Here is a 19,386-nt window from a genome sequence, read left to right as displayed (position 1 = left end):
CTGCAATTGGGCTCCACCATTAGAACAGTTGACTCTATGTACGCAAGAAACAGCCATCATCAATAATGAAGGAAAACCGATGACAAAATAATGAAGCAAATCAGATCACAATATACCACGCTTACATTAAACTCAAAGGTGAGTTATGATCTGGAATTCACATCCTGAAAGGGTGGAAGCAGATTCGATGATACCCTTCAAAAGGAAATTGGATAAAGACTTAAGGAGTAAACGTTTGCAGTATTATGGGGCAATTGGAAGGAAAAACATAAGTACATGGAAGGCTGGAGAAGGAAATCCAAATGCTGAAGAGACACAATCAATTTTTAAGCAGGTCAGAATCATGGACCCCTGGAAGTGGTTAAAATTTTATGTTGACTATGATGCATTTTTGTTAATTCTATGTTGTTTTATACATCACAGTTAACTCAAAAGAAAAGGTAAAACAAAGTGACATTTTAAGTTTCAACAGAACAAATTTACTCAAAAGTTACCCAACAAAATGCACTGCAGGAACTCACCAAGGCTCCTTCAACCTTCCAAACCCACGACCACTACCATCTAGAAGGACAAGGGCAGCAGATAGATGGGAACACCACCACCTAGAATTTCCCTTTCAAGTCACTCACCATCCTGACTTGGAAATATATCACTGTTCCTTCACTGTCGCTGGGTCAAAATCCTGGAACTCCCTCCCTAACAGCACCATGGGTGTACCTACACCACATGGACTGCAGCAGTTCAAGAAGGCAGCTCACCACCACCTTCTCAAGGGCAATTAGGGACGGGCAATAAATGCTGGCCTAGCCAGTGATACCCACATCCCATGAATGAATATAAAAAAGTTGCTCAACCCCCTCAAAATTCAGTTCTTAATTCACTGTACTCAAACCTCCCACACTTCCAGGGGGACTTTCTCTCCAACCATCCCAGGTCATAGTTGTGTTCCTCACTCTCTTTTTTTCAATTTAACTTGCCATTCTCCTCCTGTAACTCAAATACAGAAAAAATGCATCACATTTAACATAAAATTTCAACAACTTCCAGGTCAGCATAATCTCAGACCTGCTTAAAAATCGATTGCATTTCTTCGACATTTGGATTTTCTTCTTCAGCCTTCCATGTACTTATGCTTTACCCTCCAAATTCCCCATAATACTGCAAATCTTTACTTTTTAAGTCTTTATTCAATTCCCTTTTGAAATACTTCCAGCACTCCCACCATGCAAACCAATTATCTTTCCTTCCATCCCGCAGAGATCATGTTGGCACTCTTTTCCCTACCACACCCCAAGCTGTGCAGCCTCCAATTTACCCCTGCCATCTATGTGCCTTCCTTTTGCCATTAGTTTCTCTCCTTCCCATTTGTTTCTCCCTAAATGCAGTGGCTAACACACTGAAAGCATCCCACTCTTCTTCTCTCAGTGTGGCCACCTAGATTTACTGTAAACAGCAGTGGCAATTAGGATTGCCAACTCTGATTAAATCTATTCCTGAAGGTTTCCTCACATGAATTGTTCTCACGTGCTTCAGCCACCAGTCGGCCAACACATCCATCCTTGTGACGTACTGTCTTCCTACACCAATGGGAAAGCAAAAAGACTCATTACCAATTGGATGATGCTTGACTGTCAGCCACACAGCCTTTTTTATATAAAAGCAAAATATTGTGGATGCTGAAAATCTGAAACAAAAACAGAAAATGCTGGAAAACTCAGCTCTGAAGAAGAGTCACACAGACTCGAAATATCAACTCTTTCACTCTCTACAGATGCTGTCAGACCTGCAGAGTTTTTCCAGCATTTACTGTTTTTGTTTCACTTTTTTTTCCCACTTTCAATATTTTTATATCTGTTAGAAGGAAATGTTCAAAGAAAATAACAAAAAAGAGCAATCTTTTTTAATGTCCCGATGATTTTTCTCCAGGGTTGCACACAGCAATGTCCTGGAAATTGATCTTCAAATCCTGGAGACTCCAGGCTAATCCTGGAGGATTGGCAACCTGGCAGGTAGTACTGGAACTATTTGGTAGAGTATGGACTTGTCCAGTGTATTAACTATTGGATTGAGGAAGAGCAGAACGGGAGGTTTGTGCAGAGGAGCCCAACACATTTTTTTATATGACACACTGCGGATACTGGAAATCTTTTCTCTCGTTTTCTTTTTCTAATGCAGGTTTCTAGCATCTGCAGTTTATTATTTTCTTTGGTACAGAGCTGTTATCACTAAGGTACTGAGCTTGCAAATCCATTTTTATTACTAAACGCGACACACATCTAAGTTCATGGCAATCTTAAACCAGAATGAGACAGGCTGCCTGTCCAAATTGATGGGAAGTTGGCAAAGGGGAAGCTGCTATAGTTCAATGAGTTCGCCCCGCACAAACATGGCGACGAGAGGGGCAGCGGAGCGGCTACCGCGCATGCGCGGGCACGGCCTGATGACGTACTGCGGCCTGCTCCGACTGTGCTGTGGGGCCTGGGCTGTGGGAGTGATGGAGAGTCGGGTGAGAACATGAATAAAGGCTGGCTGGAGCTGGAGAGCGACCCGGGTGAGTGAATATAGAGTGAGGGGGTGATGTTAGAGGCTGCAGGGACAGGATAAGGTTCCCTGGGCTCTGATATATCCCCAGAGAGCTTCAGCCTGTTTGAGATAGAGCTTTGCAGCTTAATGTGCTGCTTTACTGAATGGAGCAGCCTGTTATTTATCAGCCAGTCTCTGGTTGTTGGGGTTGCCTTGGTGACTGAGCCATTGGTAAAGATTGTCACCTGTCCAGGAGTATGAGGGAATGTTGGTATAAACCCAGGACAGTCCCAGGTTCAATGTTGCTCTGTCCCAGGACTGCCTAATTGGCTTTAGTACCAAGAGCTGGGGTTCCTACTCCTGTTCAGTGACTCTCACTGAACTATCTGTGACATCTAGAAGGCTGCGTGCACTCATTGTCTAACTTAGCATGCAGAAAATAGAACTGTCTCCTGTGCTCTATGGGCTGATCCCAGGGACGCATACTGAGATAAGTGTAAACTGTTGCTGGAGGATCACCAGTTTGGTGAAAGACACTTTTTGGTCTGCCCAAAACTTATTGGTCTTCCAGTGCAAAGAGTTGTCCACGATCGAGTGTTGCACATTCCGAAGTCCTGTTGAAGGATACACTAAACCTTGGGGCAGCCGCCACAAAGGCGCAATGGAAAAGGCCACTGTCTAAGGCCTTTTAGCCATACTGCCCCAAGGAGCTGGTAACATTGTAGAACTCCACTGTATGCTTGTCATTGAATGTATATAGTAAATGCAATTGCATTGAGGTACCTCTGAGTACAACAATGGAGAAAAGTTAAATATTATTACACTTTCTGTAATGTCCAATTTGAAAGTATATTTTGGGGGAAAAAACTGCCTGCAACCAGCAATCAAAGCACAGACGTTGCTTCCATTAAGGGAAAATTGGATAAATATTTGAATGAGAAAATGATGCAGGGTATGGTGGACTGACTCGCATCTTCCCATGCTGTAAACTTGAATGCTTCCAGAGAGATTAGGGAAAAAAAGGAAGTCGGGTGGTAGAAGCAAAATACTACGGATGCTAGAAATCGGAAATAAAAACAAATCGCTGGAAATACTCAGCGGGCTAGGCAGCATCTGTGGAGAGAGAAACAGTTAAAGTTTTGGGTCTGTTCAGAACTGAAGGAAGATAGAAATGTGATAGGTTTTATGCTGTTGAAAGGGAAGAACAAAAGGAGGTGGTCTGGGCTATGGTAGAGAGTGGGAGAGATTAAATGTAAAAGATGTATTGGAACAAAAGGCAAAGGAAGTGGTAATGGTTGTAGTAAAGATACAAACGATTTGTCCAGAGTGAGTGTAAACAGCTCTGTCCGAAAGCAAAAACATGACAAATAAGGTTCAAACTGGTGCATGGCAAAAAAAACTGAATCAAAATGGGGGGCAGAACTCATGGTCTGAAACTGTTGCATCCAGAAGGCTGCAAATTGCCTACCTGGAAGATGAGGTGCTGGTTCTCAAACTTGCGTCCTCGAATACTGCATTAGTGAATGCAGTATACTAAATTGAGAGAAGTACAAGTAATTCACTGCTTCACCTGGAAGGAGTGTTTGGGGCCTGGGTCAGTGAGGAGTGAAGCGGTAAAAGGTCAGATATAACACCTCCTGCGATTGCATAGAAAGGTGCAATGGGAAGGGGACGAGGTGTTGGGGGTGATTGAGGAGTGGACCAGGGTCGCAGAATGACAATGGCTACAGCGCAGAAGGGAGGCCATTTGGCCTGTCATATCTGTGCCGGCACTCCAAAGGGGCAATAGTCCTAGTGCTATTCCCCTGCCTTCTCCCCATAACCCAGCACATTCTTCCTTTTCAGATATAACGTAATTCCCTCTGAATGCCTAGATTGAACCTGCCTCCACCACACTCTCAAGCAGTGCACCCTAGATCTTACCTACTTACCACGTGAAAAGTTTTCCCTCGTGTCATCATTGCTTCTTTTGCCAGTTACCATAAATCTACACCCTCTTGTTCTAGATCCTTCCACCAATGGGAGCAGTTTTTCCCTATCTACTCTGTCCAGACGCCTCATGATTTTGAATACTTCAATCAAATCTCCCCTCAGCCTTCTTTTCACCAAAGAGAGCAATCCCAATTTCTCCAATCTGTTTATATAACTGGTGTTCCTCATGCCTGGAATCTTTTCTGCACCCTCTCTAATGCCTTCACACCCTTCCTAAAGTGTGTGGTGCCTAGAATCAGACGCAGTACTTCAGTTGAGGTGAACCAGTATTCTACACAAGTTTAACGTAACTTTGTTGCTTTTGTACTCCATGACCCTATAAATAAAGCCTAGGGTGCCATATGCTTTGTTAACTGCGCTCTCAACCTGTCCTGTCACCATCAATGATTTATGCACATGTACACCAAGGCCTCTCTGTTTCTAAACCCTTTTGGAATTTTACCATTGATGTTATATTGTGTCTTCGTGTTCTCCCTACCATTATGAATCACTTCATACTTCCCTGCATTAAATTGAACCTGACACTTGTCCACCCATTCCTCTACCCTATGTGCTTTTGAATTCCACAACATCATCCTCTCAGTTCACAATATTTTTGTATCACTCGCAAATTTTGAACTTGTGCCCTGTACACCAAGGTCCAGGTCATCATCAGTAAGAGCAGGAGTCCTAATACTGACCCCTGAAGATGTCACACATTGTCCCGGCTACTGATTTGGAAAGTGTCGCTCACTGTCCCGGTTACTGCTTTGGAAAGTGTCGCTCACTGTCCCGGTTACTGCTTTGGAAAATGTTGCTCACTGTCCTGGCTATTGATTTGGAAAGTGTTGCTCACTGTCCTGGTTAATGCTTTGGAAAGTATTGCTCACTGTCCTGGTTAATGCTTTGGAAAGTGTCACTCACTGTCCCAGTTACTGCTTTGGAAAGTGTCCCTCACTGTCTTGATTACGGGCTTGGAAAGTGCCTCCCCCTGTCCCGGCTACTGATTTGGAAAGTGTCCCTCACTGTCTTGATTACGGGCTTGGAAAGTGCCTCCCCCTGTCCCGGCTACTGATTTGGAAAGTGTCCCTCACTGTCCCGGTTACTGATTTGGAAAGTGCCCCTTACTGTCCCGGTTACTGCTTTGGAAAGTGTCTCCACTTGTCCCGGTTAATGCTTTGGTAAGTGTCCCTCACTGTCCCGGTTACTGCTTTGGAAAGTGTCTCCACTTGTCCCGGTTACTGCTTTGGAAAGTGTTGCTCACTGTCCCGGTTACTGCTTTGGAAAGTGTCTCCACTTGTCCTGGTTACTACTTTGGAAAGCGTCGCTCACTGTCCCGGTTACTGCTTTGGAAAGTGTCTCCACTTGTCCTGGTTACTGCTTTAGAAAGTGTCGCTCACTGTCTCGGTTACTGCTTTGGAAAGTGTCTCCACTTGTCCCGGTTGCTGCTTTGGAAAGTGTCGCTCACTGTCCCGCTTGCTGCTTTGGAAAGTGTCGCTCACTGTCCCAGTTACTGCTTTGGAAAGTGTCCCTCACTGTCCTGGTTACTGCTTTGGAAAGTGTCTCCACTTGTCCCGGTTAATGCTTTGGAAAGTGTCGCTCACTGTCCCGGTTACTGATTTGGAAAGTGTCTCCACTTGTCCCAGTTACTGCTTTGGAAAGTGTTGCTCACTGTCCTGGTTACTGCTTTGGAAAGTGTCTCCACTTGTCCCGGTTAATGCTTTGGAAAGTGTCCCTCACTGTCCTGGTTACTGCTTTGGAAAGTGTCTCCACTTGTCCCGGTTAATGTTTTGGAAAGTGTCGCTCACTGTCTCGGTTACTGCTTTGGAAAGTGTCCCTCACTGTCCTGGTTACTCTTTTGGAAAGTGCCTCCCCCTGTCCTGGTTACTGCTGTGGAAAGTGTCTTTCCTTGCCCTGGTTACTGCTTTGGAAAGCACCGCTCACTGTCCTGGTTACTGCTTCGGAAAGTGTCTTTCCTTGCCCTGGTTACTGCTTTGGAAAGCACCGCTCACTGTCCTGGTTACTGCTTTGGAAAGTGTCTTTCTTGCTCTGGTTACTGCTTTGGAAAGTGTCTTTCCTTGCCCTGGTTACTGCTTTGGAAAGCACCGCTCACTATCCCAGTTAATACTTCGGAAAATGTTGCTCACTGTCCCGATTTAATGTTTTGGAAAGTGTAGTGTGGCACTACCACCGTGCAATCACTCTGTCCCTTATCAAATTACCCCAACCGCCTGTCTTCCAGTACATAAAAAAAATGTTAGTGATATTAGCAGATGAAAAATATTAAATTTTCTTGTTTTCTTGACACAAGTGGCAAGTAACGTTCGCACCACACAAGCACCAGGCAATGACCATCTCCAACAAGAGAGAATCTAGCCATCGCCCATTGCCATTGCTGAATCCCCCATAATCAACATCCTGGGGGTTACCATTGTCCAGAAATTGAACTGGACTAGTCATATAAATACTGTGACTACAAGAGCATGTCAGAGGCTAGGATCCTGCAGTGAGTAACTCATCTCCTGAGAAAAGGGCAGCAGATACATGGGAACACCACCACCTGCAAGTTCCCCTCCAAGCCACTCACCATCCTGACTTGGAAATATATCACCGTTCCTTCACTGTCACTGGGTCAAAATCCTGGAACTCCCTCCCTAACAGCACTGTGGGTGTACCTACACTAATGGCACTGTAGTGGTTCAAGAAGGCAGCTCACCACCACCTTCTTACGGTCAACTAGGGATGGGCAATAAATGCTGGCTTAACCAGCAAAGCCCACACCCCGTAAATAAATTTTTTAAAAGTTAAAGTTAGAAAACTGAGACTGTTGCCAGGTGCATGTAACAGAGGTGCTTCATTTGTCATAAAAGTGGACATAAATTGCATCTTTCTTTAACCATAAAATCGACTTAGTTTACATTTGAGCTCCATTCCAGTTTCTGTCCACAACATGACACATAAAGTACTCTCAATCGAACCTTTTTCCTCTGGATCTGACGAAACTGCAAAGCTTCTTAACCTGAATATTGGATATGTTTTTATCAGCATCTACTCTGTCAAGCCCCTTGAGAATTTTATATATTTAAATTAGATCACCTTTCATGCTTCTAAACTTCTAAACATTAAGCTGAGGCCCCATCTGTTTATAATACCTGTATGTAACTCGGATAAATAACTAGAAGTACATAAAGGATGGCTCCAGTCCTATCCTTCACCAACTGGCTTTCTGGCCTCGAACATGGTAGCAGAGGATGGCTGCCTAAAGATAAAGTTTGGCATCTCAGATAAGAATTTTCAGACAGAAAACTACAACCAAGTAACCAATACAGAAATTGAGAGGAAGCAAGTGTAAATTGTTGAGGTATGATTACTCTCTGATTTTCTCAAAGTCTGAACCATGTGAGCAGTGGAAGGGTGAAGCGGATATGTGAACATTGGTTATGCACCTACCAAAGAGGAAACAAAGTATGATCTTGGTGTTGTCACTTCCTACCAGAATTGAAATCTGAAATAGAGTATTTTGTGAGCTGGTTGCACGTCAGTTGGATAATGAAGGTTTGGATTTTCTATTTGAGCCCTTGGATTATATTTACAAGAAAGCTAATCTGTTAAACAACGATGAAATATGGTCAGAATTTGATGGGTTTTGAAAAACCAATGGTTATTCCATGGGCGAGTATATCACGGAGATTTAAAAATTGTACAAAAGATTGACAGAACTCAATTTAGTGGTCCCTGCATCAGTATTAGCATTTAAATTACTGGGTTGTGCTCCGTTGTCTCATGGACAGAATTCTGGTTCTAACTAGTGTGTGCTTCTCAGAGATGGGGATCCTGTTTGGTCAGACATCTGCCTTGAAAAAATTCGTGGGGGAAATATTTACTTCCTTCAGTCTTCATGGAATAAATTAAACTTTTCGCTGTGACACAAAGAATAGAAGACCCAGCAATTGCCAGATTTTAAAATGGTCCAGATACTGAACTGTGGCATCAATACAATTAAATATAGGCAGAACAAAAATGAAAGCGTCGATGGTAGATCTGACTATTGCAACGGAAGACAGAAATAGGAACAGGAATAATAGGCGAGCGAATCCCAGGAATGCCCAAGGAACCATTCATAAGTGCTTCAATCGTGACTCGACGTATCATGATACGGTGAACTGTCCAAAGCAAAGAGGCAGAGTGTTGGAATGACACGTGATGAAGAGCACTTTGAGGAAAATGATGAAGATAATGGTAAACCTGAACAGATTGTACTGGCCACAAAGAATTTCACTCCTGTGATGAATGTGTTCACAGATTCATTTAACTGTGCAGAACAGACTGGTTAAAATATTACCTTAATTCATTAAGTGGTGAGGATTGAAGCAAGGTTAAGGAATATACATTGTTTTAGGTTTGATGGTGACAACGAATTGAGGTCAACAAAGGGAGTTGTAATTCCACGTAAAACAACTGGAGTTAGCCAGTCTCTAGTGAGATAACTATGCTGTTGAATAAACCTTCTATGAAAGAGGCACAAATGAAACTTGACATGGATAAGGCAATTATTTTTGGAAAAATCAGTAAATCTGTAGTTTATCCAATCACTATTGTATTGCCTTAACAAAAACTGATTTTTCTCATCAGAGTGTAAGCAAAGTATTAATGACATCAGATTATAAGAATCAGAGAAGAAAAAAGCAAATTGTCTTAAATTTTACACGTGGGATGAGAAAATTGTCAAGGGGGGAAGAATCCTGCTAAAAGATACAAGTGTGGTTGAAGTAACATATGAGGCTACTAGAAGAGATTAATGAGAAGCTTGAAATCTGTAAAAAAAAAAGTCTCAGAAGCTGCTGTCAAATCCTATTGTAAGTCTTCCATTAGCAAGTGACTATAACGAGTTAGTTGCCAAGGATCTAAAGACATGTGGTAAGGATAGAAATATTTTCATTCTACACTTCATAGATCTGGTGACTAGATTTAGTCTTTCTGCAATAATATCTAGCCTGGGGGGGAAAAAAGGTTGTTATAGACTAAATCATGGAGAAATGGATAGTGACCGGGCTTGGGATGCCAGCAAAGTTTCTGACTGATAATGGAAGGGAATGAGAATTTGCCAATGACTCATTCAGACACGTGTGAAAACATGGCCATCATGGTCATGAATGCAGCAGATCATGCCCTTTCAGCAATGGACTCTGTAAAATGAATTGTGCAGTAATCTATGAAATGCTGTATAAATTTTAGCTGATCAATCAGACTGCAAGTTGACAACTGCCTTGGCAAGGGTGGTTCTTTAAAAGAATTTACTCCAGATTGTTGCAGAGTATAGCCCATATCAATTATGCTGTGGACAAAATCCTAAATTGCCTTCTCTGCTGTGTGATGATCATCCTGCTCTAGAAGGTTCTACCATTAGTTCAATTTTTCTGCACATTTGAATGCTTTACATGCAGGTAGACAGGCTGTCATCAAGATTGAAGTCTCGGGAAAATCTCAGAGAGCTTTGAAACATTACATCAGACCATCTGAGACAGAATTTAATTTAGGGGATTTGGGGTATTATAAAAGAAAGGGTCACAGATTGGAACAGTTTTGGCAAGGTCATAGGTTATGTCAGTAAGATAGTACTTATCAAATTTAAGGTTCATTCCTCATGATTAATCAGAATTAATTACAAAGTGTCAAACTCTGAGCATCTGATTGATGTAAATGAGCCACTTTGTACCTCAGGTGTGCATGTTTTGTGATGAAGGTCCTGAGTAACAGAGTAGGGTAGATCAAGGACTGGATTTTTTTAATTCATGGGATGTGAGCCTCGCTAGCTAGGCCAGCATTTATTGCCCGTTCCTAATTGCCCTTGAGAAGGTGGTGGTGAGCCACCTTCTTGAACTGCAGCAGTCCATGTGGTGTAGGTACACCCACAGTGCTGTTAGGAAGGGAGCTCCAGGATTTTTACCCAGCAACAGTGAGGGAACAGTGATATATTTCCAAGTCAGGATGGTGAGTGACTTTGGGGGGAACTTCCAGATGGTGCTGCCATGCACCTGCTGCCCTTGTTCCTTCTAGGTGGTAGTAGTCGCAGGTTTGGAATGTGCTGTCTAAGGAGTGTTGGTGAGTTTCTGCAGTGCATCTTGTAGATGGTACACACTGCTGCTACTGTGCGCCGGTGGTGGAGGGAATGAATGTTTGAGGATGGGGTGCCAATCAATGGGCTGCTTCGTCCTGGATGGTGTCAAGCTTCTTGAGTGTTGTTGGAGCTGCACTCATCCAGGCAAGTGGGGAGTATTCCATCACACTCCTGAATTGTGCCTTGTAGATGGTGGACAGGCTTTGGGAAGCCGGGAGCATTCGTAGCTTCTGACCTGCTCTTGTAGCCACAGTATTTATATGGCTTGACCATTTCATTTCCTGGTCAGTGGTAACCCCCAGGATGTTGATAGTGGGGGATTCAGTGATGGTAATGCCATAGAATGTCATGGCAAAATGGTTAGATTCTCTCTTGTTGGAGATGGTCATTGCCTGGCACCTCTGTGGCACGAATGTTACTTGCCACTTGTCAGCACAAGCCTGGATATTGTCCAGGTCTTGCTGCATTTGGACATGGACTGCTTCAGTATCTGAGGGATTGTGAATGGTGCTGAACATTGTGCAATCATCAGCGAACATCCCCACTTCTGATCTTATGATGGAAGGAAGGTCATTGATGAAGCAGCTGAAGATGGCTGGGCCGAGGACACTACCCTGAGGAACTCCTGCAGTGATGTCCTGGAACTGAGACAATTGACCTTCAACACCCACAACCACCTTCCTTTGTGCTAGGTATGACTCCAACCAGTCAAGAGTTTTCTCTCTGATTCCCATTGACTCCAGTTTTGTTAGAGCTCCTTGATGCCACACTCAGTCAAATGCTGCCTTGATGTCAAGGGCAGTCATTATCACCTCATCTCTGGAGTTCAGCTCTTTTGTCTATGTTTGAACCAAGGCTGTAATGAGGTCAGAGCTGAGTGGCCCTGGCGGAACCCAAACTGGGCGTCAGTGAGCAGGTTATTGCTAAGCAAGTGCCACTTGATAGCACTGTTGATGACCTTTCCATCACTTTACTGATGATCAAGAGTAGGCTGATGGGGCAGTAATTGGTCGGGTTGGATTTGTCCTGTTTTTTGTGGGCAGAACATTCCTGGGCAAGTTTCCACATGCCAAGTAGATGCCAGTGTTGTAGCTGCATTGAAATAGCTTGGCTAGGGGTGCAGCTAGTCTGGAGCACAAGTCTTCAGTACTATTGCCGGAATATTATCAGGTCCCATAGCCTTTGCAATATCCAGTGCCTTCAGCTGTTTCTTGATATCATGTGAAGTGAATCAAATTGGCTGAAGACTGGCATCTGTGATGCTGGGGACCTCAGGAGGAGGCAGAGTTGGATCATCCAATCGGCACTTCTGGCTGAAGATTGTAGCAAATGCTTCAGTCTTATCTTTTGCACTGATGTGCTGGGCTCTTCCATCATTGAGGGTGGGGATATTTGTGGAACCTCCTCCTCCAGTGAGTTGTTTAATTGTCCACCACCATTCATGACTGGATATGGCAGGACTTCAGAGCTTAGATCTGATCCGTTGGTTGTGGGATCGCCTAGCTGTTTCTACCACATGCTGCTTAGCTGACATGCAAGTAGTTCTGTGTTGTAGCTTCACCAGGTTGATGCCTCATTTTTAGGTATGCCTGGTGCTGCTCCTGGCGTGCCCTTCTGTTCTCTTCATTGAACCAGGGTTGATCCCCTGGCTTGGTGGTAATGGTAGAGTGGGGGATATGCCGGACCATAATGTTACAGATTGTGGTTGAGTACAAATCTGCTGTTGATGGCCCACAGCACCTCTTGAGCTGCTAGATCTGTTTGAAATCTATCCCATTTATCACGGTAGTAGTGACACACACCATGGTGGGGGCATCCTCAATTGAAGACAGGATTGCATTTCCACAAGGACTGTGTGGTGTCATGGACAGATGCATCTGTGACAGGCAGGTTGGTGAGGATGAGGTCAAGTATGTTTTTCCCTCTTGTTGGTTCCCTCACCACCTACCGCAGACCCAGCCTAGCAGCATTAGACTCGCCCAGTTTGGTCAGTAGTGGTATACCAAGCCACTCTTGGTGATGGACATTGAAGTCCCTGACCCAGACTACACCTTGCACCCTTGCCACCCTCGGTGCTTCCTCCAAGTGGTGTTCAATGTGGAGGAGCACTGACTCATCAGCTGAAGGGGGGATGGTACATGGTAATCTGCAGGAGGTTTCTTTCCCCATGTTTGACCTGATGCTATGAGACTTAATGGAGTCCAGAGTCAATGTTGAGGACTCCTGGAGCAACACCCTCTTGACTGTATACCACTGTGCCACCACCTCTGGTGGTGCCTGGGACATGATCTATATGAAATGATTCCCCCAGTATGACTATGTCAGGCTGTTGCTTGACTAGTCTGTGAGACAGCTTTCCCAATTTTGGCATAAGCCCCCAGATGTTGGTAAGGAAATCTTTTCAGGGTCAACAGGGCTGAGTTTGCTGTTGTCATTTCTGGTGTCAAAGTTGTTGCGGAATGGTCCGTCCAGTTTCATTCGTCTCAGACTTTGTTGTGGTTTTGATACCACTGAGTGGCTTATTAGGTCAACCACATAACTGTGGATCTGGAGTCACATGTAGGCCAGACCAGGTAAGGCAGGTTTCCTTCCTAAAGGACATTAGTGAACCAGATGGATTTTTACAACAATTGACAATGGTTTCAAGGCCATCATTAGACTTTTAATTCCAGATTTTTATTGAATTCAAATTCTACCATCTGCTGTGGTGGGATTCAAACCCAAAGCATTATTCTGGGCCTCTGGATTACTAGTCCAATGACAATATCACTACGCCACCACCTCCCCTATGGTAATATGAGTGATCATTGCACACAGGACAGAGTTATCACATCCAAAGGCCAATTTCCCAGAGTGAATACTTAGGTGACATATATTCGAGAGAGGTCTAGTAAATGGAGGGCGCAATGGGACATGCAGGAGAAGCTAATGGCAGTTTAAAAAATTGGTGAATGCTCAAGATGATGGGCAAGGAGTGAGGCCCATGGACTGGCAGAATGGGGTGAAAGAGTGGACAGTAAGAAAGCACAGTGCAAGTACTGATAATGAGCCTGAAAGTGACGGTTGTGTCAGAAAATAATCGCATACTGGAGAAAGACCCTTCAATAGTCCCAACAGACATTAAAATGCAAGTAGAGGCCATGGGTTGAATAGATTACACAAAATAAGGGCACAGGACAGTCTTGGAACATAAGCCCTCATGACCATGAAGTTTAGGTGGCTGCCAACAAGTTTGAGGTTAAACAAATAAGAGAGGCAAAACAAAGAGAGTTGGATAGTTGGAGAGAGTTTGGAATTTATTCTGAGACACCAGATAAGAGACAACCAGCATTGTCACAGAGATGGATTTGTATTGAAAAGTATATGCAGATGGGACTTGTAAGGCTAAAGCAAAGCTAGTTGCTAGGGGCTTTGAAGAGTGACTGAGCAATAAAGGTGTTTGAGTGGATTCTCACCACTGGAAGGATAATCTTAAAAAATCATTTTAGCTTTTTGGCCACATTTTCATGAGAGCATAGGTCAATTGACATATGAGCCACATTACTGCAGGGTGATACTTTTCAGAGAGAACTTCTTCTGAAACTGCCCAGAGAGGCAGCAGATGAAGAAGGAAAACTATGGAGACTAGTGTCAGTGGCCAGAATGATGCTTCCAGGGCATGGTGTTTTTCAGTGAGATCTGTTTTCCTAAAAATACATTGTTTTCAACTAAAAATAGATCCAACAATGTTTTATTGGCATCATAAAGGAAAACTTGCAGGTATCTTCATGATGCATGTTGAGGATCTCTCATGAACTGCAGGATTTGAGAAATGTGTTACCAATAAGATTAGAATTTAAAATTGGGAGTCTGGACTTTGGGCCTTTTAAATGTATTGGTTTACTCATAAAGCAGGTCTGGGATGACTTTAAGACAACAATCCTATTTAACTGGGATACACATAACACACTCTAATCACGCTAGATCATCACAGAAGGATGTTATATCTAAGGAAGAAGCAGTGTAATTGTGAAGTTTGATTAGTCAGTTGAGCTGGTTGGGCACACAGACTAAACCAGATGTTAGTGTGTTGGAATTAAGTACTTGATGAAACACCCTAAAGTTGAGAATGTTTTAAGTGCAAATAAAGCATTTAAAAAAAATAAATCTGAAAAAATGTATACTTAAGTTCCCATCCTTAGGTTACCCAAAAAACATGAAACTAGCCATTTTTAGCGATGCTCCATATGCTAATCTCCTTATAGGTATTCAAGTCAGCTGGTTTCATAATGTTTCTAATAGGTGAAAATGGGAAATGTTGTTCTTTAGCTTGGGAAGCTAACAAAATAAAGGGCTTTTAAAAGTAGTTTAGTTGCTGAACCACTGACTCTTGTAGAGGCAGTGGATATGGGATTCTATTTGTCAAATATTTTAAGTGGGATTCTGGAAGTGGGGTACTGCAGATAGTATACCTGTTGAGTGTCATGTAGATAATTGTCTATCGTGGGATAATGTGCATTTTAGGAAAAGTGTCGGTGAGAAAATGTTGTGGATTGACCTTGCTGACTTGAGAAAAAGGTAATCTCTAAAATGAAATGGGTAGATGCAAGTTATCAACTACCAGATTGTTTTACAAAAAGAAATACATGCACAAATGAATTGTTAGGGTCCTTGAGGGGGATCATCTCGTGATGTAATTCTTTATAACAGCATGTGGAAGGTTTTGACATTTTGTGCACATTAACCCTAATTTTTATTTAAAGACCGAGAAGATCACCTGAGCCCCTTAAAAATAGACAGACTAAAAACTGGTTGTTCGATTAGGAGGTGTGTGCTTGTTATATTTGACTTTCTAAATAAATATAAAAGTGTATAAATATTGGCTCCAGTTCTATCCTTCACCAACTGGCTTTCTAGAATAGGACAAGTGGGAAAGATTTCTTTCAAAGAGCCAACACAGTCATGATGGGGCTAAATGTCCTCTGCCTGCAATGTAAGATTCTGGAACTTTTCTTGTTAAACCACATTATCATCAGGCTTATTTACCATCTAGAACTTTCAATTCATCCACTCATTGCTCCCACCATTCCCAGTGTTGGTGATAAATCTATATCCACTAATGTTTTATCCCAGTGCTATTAGGCCCAAAATGCACTCCAGACTTGAGCCAAGTTTGAATGAATTGAATCTGGAATTATAACGCTAGATGTTTTGTATAGTTCAAGTGGACTCGGTACATAAATGTTGCCTGGTATTTAATAAAAATCTGCTGTACAGATGCATTCAAAAACCAGTTGTTGAAACCTTGATAATGGCCAACATCCTTATTGCTGGATGCCTGAGATGTATGCATTATGGTATATTTCTGTTTTCTGTTTCAGGGCTCTTCACCCTGCTGGTAGAGGATTTTGGTAAGTACCTGTTCACATTGCAATGTGTTTCAATAAAATACAGGAACTTGACCAATTGGAGAAGCCGCAAAATCTAAGTAAAATTACTTTGCTGCACTGTGTTATTCATCATGTCTTTTGATTCAAACTAATTGTTGTTAGCATCTCTATTCTCTCACCCCAGGTGTAAAAGGTGTTCAAGTAGAGGAGATCTATGACCTACACTGTAAAGTTCAAGGGTAAGACCTTTTGATTTGTTTTTACTAATTTTTTCCCATTACTTCCTGCTTTCTCCTTTTCTTTCCCGCAAGGTGATGGCATTTACTGCAGTACAATTCCAAAGATGTCCTTTGCTAACTATCCAAGTGACCATTCCCTTTGCATGCACTTGGATGTTGGAGTGTCCGCTATTCAACTGGGATAGAGTATCATAACCAAACCGATGCTCTCCTTTCCTGGCATCCTTTCCTGACATACTACTCAGCAGGAATTAGTGGATGGTGGAGAGGAATATGGACCACTGGCTGATATCTTTTCTTAGCTGAGACCAATTGTAATGCTATATTTCACCACACTAGGCAATTTAGCATAGTCTTGGGAATCAAACCTGGCAGCTGCTGATCTCTCTAACTCAGTTCAAGGATGTTATGGATGAATCACAATCCTAGTGAACAGTAGCTCCAATGTATGTATGCACTGGTCTGGAGGGTGTAATTTTCAGTGTTCTGAGATGATGAGAACCTGGTGGATATCTCATGTTCTCCAGCAAGTGATTGGGCCTTGATTACACTAACCCATGCACAGTAGAGTTTATAAACAGAAGCTTCAGGTCATTAGAGACTCAGTCAGCTTATAGAAGTTGCTGTTGAGTTGTAAAGAAGCAATATGGTGTTCAGCAGCTGTCTGAACTGTAATCCTAAACTCCTGTCCCACATCCAGGTAGATTACCAGATCTCATGTGTTTGTGCTATCACAGTGGTGCACCTTATTGAATAACTGCTGCGTCTTTGGTAATGAGGTGAGAAAGCAAAAAGTTTGAGTCCCACTTGACACAGTCCCGGCAAGGAGCAACCAGCAGGAGACTTGGGTCTCGAAGAAGTGACCACTGATTTGGGTGATATTCCCACTTCTGAGTCAGAAGGGTTGGCTTCGGGCCCCAGTCCAGATTACTCTGGCTCTGAATACCTGGTTGGCACTCAGTGCAAGTATTTGTTGCCATAAAGGGGTTCTTTGGTCTTGGTTGAAGGTACTCCAAAGATAGATTTTTTAAAAACTATGAGGAAGGCAATGGGAAACCAGCTCTACCCTTCCTGAGAAAGTGGCTCAAGAATCTCACATGTGAGACTGTCTGAGGGGCAGAACAATGGATGGATTCTCCCTGCATGAAGCCCATTTGACCTGGGGCCTGTGTGCCAGTTAAAATTTTTCTAGCATTTTATAGTCATTGTACCTTTCACCTTTTCTTGAGTATTATCCTGACCACAACTGTTTTGGCAATGTCTGAGAGAACAATTGTCTGTAGTACTTGGGAGATTGAGGACCAACGGGATCAAAGAAATAGAGCTTCATCAGGTTCAGTAGAAAGCTTGAACTTTTCCAGATTGCAGGTTTTAAACAGCCACTTAGATTGCACTGGCCTGGATACTTGTTTCTGTTACTTATATAATCTCCTGTGAGAAAGAGGGTATGCTTTAAAAGATGGTACCAGCATATGCATTGTCCTGTGAGAGGATGAAGAGAGTGTGGTCTGATAGGTAGTGCATTTCCTGCAAAGTGGATTGGCATTACATTGTTGTCACAAGGAATTTAGATAATGGTGTGCCATTTTCTGTTATTTTACATGTACTGACGTACGGTTATAGATTCTGTCTGTTCAGTGGGGCATTGTGAAATGTATAATTCTAGTTACAGATGCAGCAGCTGTGATCTAAAAAAATAATTGTGATGTGGGCTCAACATTTATTGCCCATTATGATTATTGGCAACATGTTAAAGGGAGTGCAGGAACAGAGAGTACAGGTGGTGCATGTACAAAATATTTGAAGGTGTTTGGACAAGTTGAGAAGGCTGTTTAAAAAGTATATGGGATCTTTGATTTTGTACTCTGACTTGTATAAATGAAGACAAAGAAGATATGCTAAACCTTTATAAATTATTGGTTAGACCTTAGCAGGATATTGTGCTCAATTCTGGCCACCAAACTTTTAGAAGGATGTTAAGGCCTTGTGGGAGGTTGGGGGGGTGGTGTTGTAGAACCGATTTACTAGAATATATGAGGATGAGGGACTTGGTTATGTGGAGAGACTGGATAAGCTGGAGCTGTTTTCCTTAGATGAGAAGGCTAGGAGTAAATTTGATAGAAATGTTCAAAATCATGAAAATATAAGGAGAAACTGTTTCCAATGGCAGAAGGGTCAGTATCCAAAGGGCACATGTTTTACTGCCAAAAGAACCAGAGATGACATGAAGAAACATTTTTTTGTACAATGAGTTATTGTGATCTGAAATGCACTGCCTGCAGGGATTCAATAATAGCTTTCAAAGACAATTGGATAAATTCTTGATGGAAAAAATTTTACAGGGCACAAGAAAAGAGTAGGGGAGTGGGACTAATTGTATAGCTGTCCCAAAGAGTTGGTACAAACATGATGGACAGAATGTCTCCCTATGTGCTGTATTATTCTAGATCCTTTGTTGTCCTGAGGGGGTTATGGCGGACATTCTCCTTGGAACACTGCATTTTCATTATAGCTGTTGGATACAACTGTGTGGTTTATTGGGCCGCTTCAGAGGGCAGCTGCTGTTGGTAAATTCCCTGTCTTTATTTGTTGCAGGCTGGTATCACACTTAGGCCATACAGGGTAAGGGATAGGTTTCTTTCCCTGAAGGATATTAGTGAAGCATTTGGGTTTTCATAACATTCTGACAGCTTCATGGTCACTTTTCCCACCAGGTTTATTTAATTTCAGTTTTACATGATTTCACATTCTCAAGCTGCCATGATGGAACTTGTAACAAACCACCACATTCTCTAAATTGCTAGTCTAGCAACATAACCACTACGCTACTGTATCTATGTACTACACTATATAAAACTGTATTGGTACATACGTGATTTGCTTTTTTCAGTTGCATTTTAGTATAAATACACTTAATTAAAGCAAGTGACAGCTTGGACAGCAAGGTGTAGAGATCTTCAAATTCCATGTTCATTTCACACGAACCAGAAGTGAGCTTGATATTTGCTTAGTTAGCTGCGTGCAATAGTGAGAGTGCATCTGGACATAAATCTGTCAAGTAAACAACTCCACTGTAATCGGAGCCATGCGGGTGTCTCAATTCTCCTATCGCTTGCCCCCCATCTTTGGCCTGGAAAAGTTACTTTGAAGTTACATTTAAGCAACT

General features: G+C 42.6%; 1 protein-coding gene across 2 annotated transcripts in view; it reads left to right on the top strand.

Annotated features, from left to right (window-relative positions):
- The first annotated feature begins 2,448 nt into the window (after positions 1-2,448).
- Positions 2,449-19,386, top strand: part of bap1 (BRCA1 associated deubiquitinase 1) — a 52,941-nt gene continuing 36,003 nt past the window's right edge. Inside the window, exons 1-3 of one of the 2 annotated variants that reach the window (XM_078543811.1) lie at positions 2,449-2,551; positions 15,973-16,002; positions 16,166-16,220. In XM_078543811.1, coding sequence (XP_078399937.1) covers positions 2,515-2,551; positions 15,973-16,002; positions 16,166-16,220 — 122 coding nt within the window. In that variant the 5' untranslated portion in view covers positions 2,449-2,514. Of the gene's footprint in view, positions 2,552-15,938; positions 16,003-16,165; positions 16,221-19,386 lie in introns of those variants that run through there. The other variant, XM_078543812.1, reaches the window with a different exon arrangement.

Source organism: Cetorhinus maximus, chromosome 6 (genome assembly GCF_964194155.1).
Source record: "Cetorhinus maximus chromosome 6, sCetMax3.hap1.1, whole genome shotgun sequence".
NCBI classification, from domain to species: Eukaryota; Metazoa; Chordata; class Chondrichthyes; order Lamniformes; family Cetorhinidae; genus Cetorhinus; species Cetorhinus maximus.
Note: the sequence above shows the minus strand (reverse complement) of the source record. Positions and strands in the feature narration are given on the sequence as shown.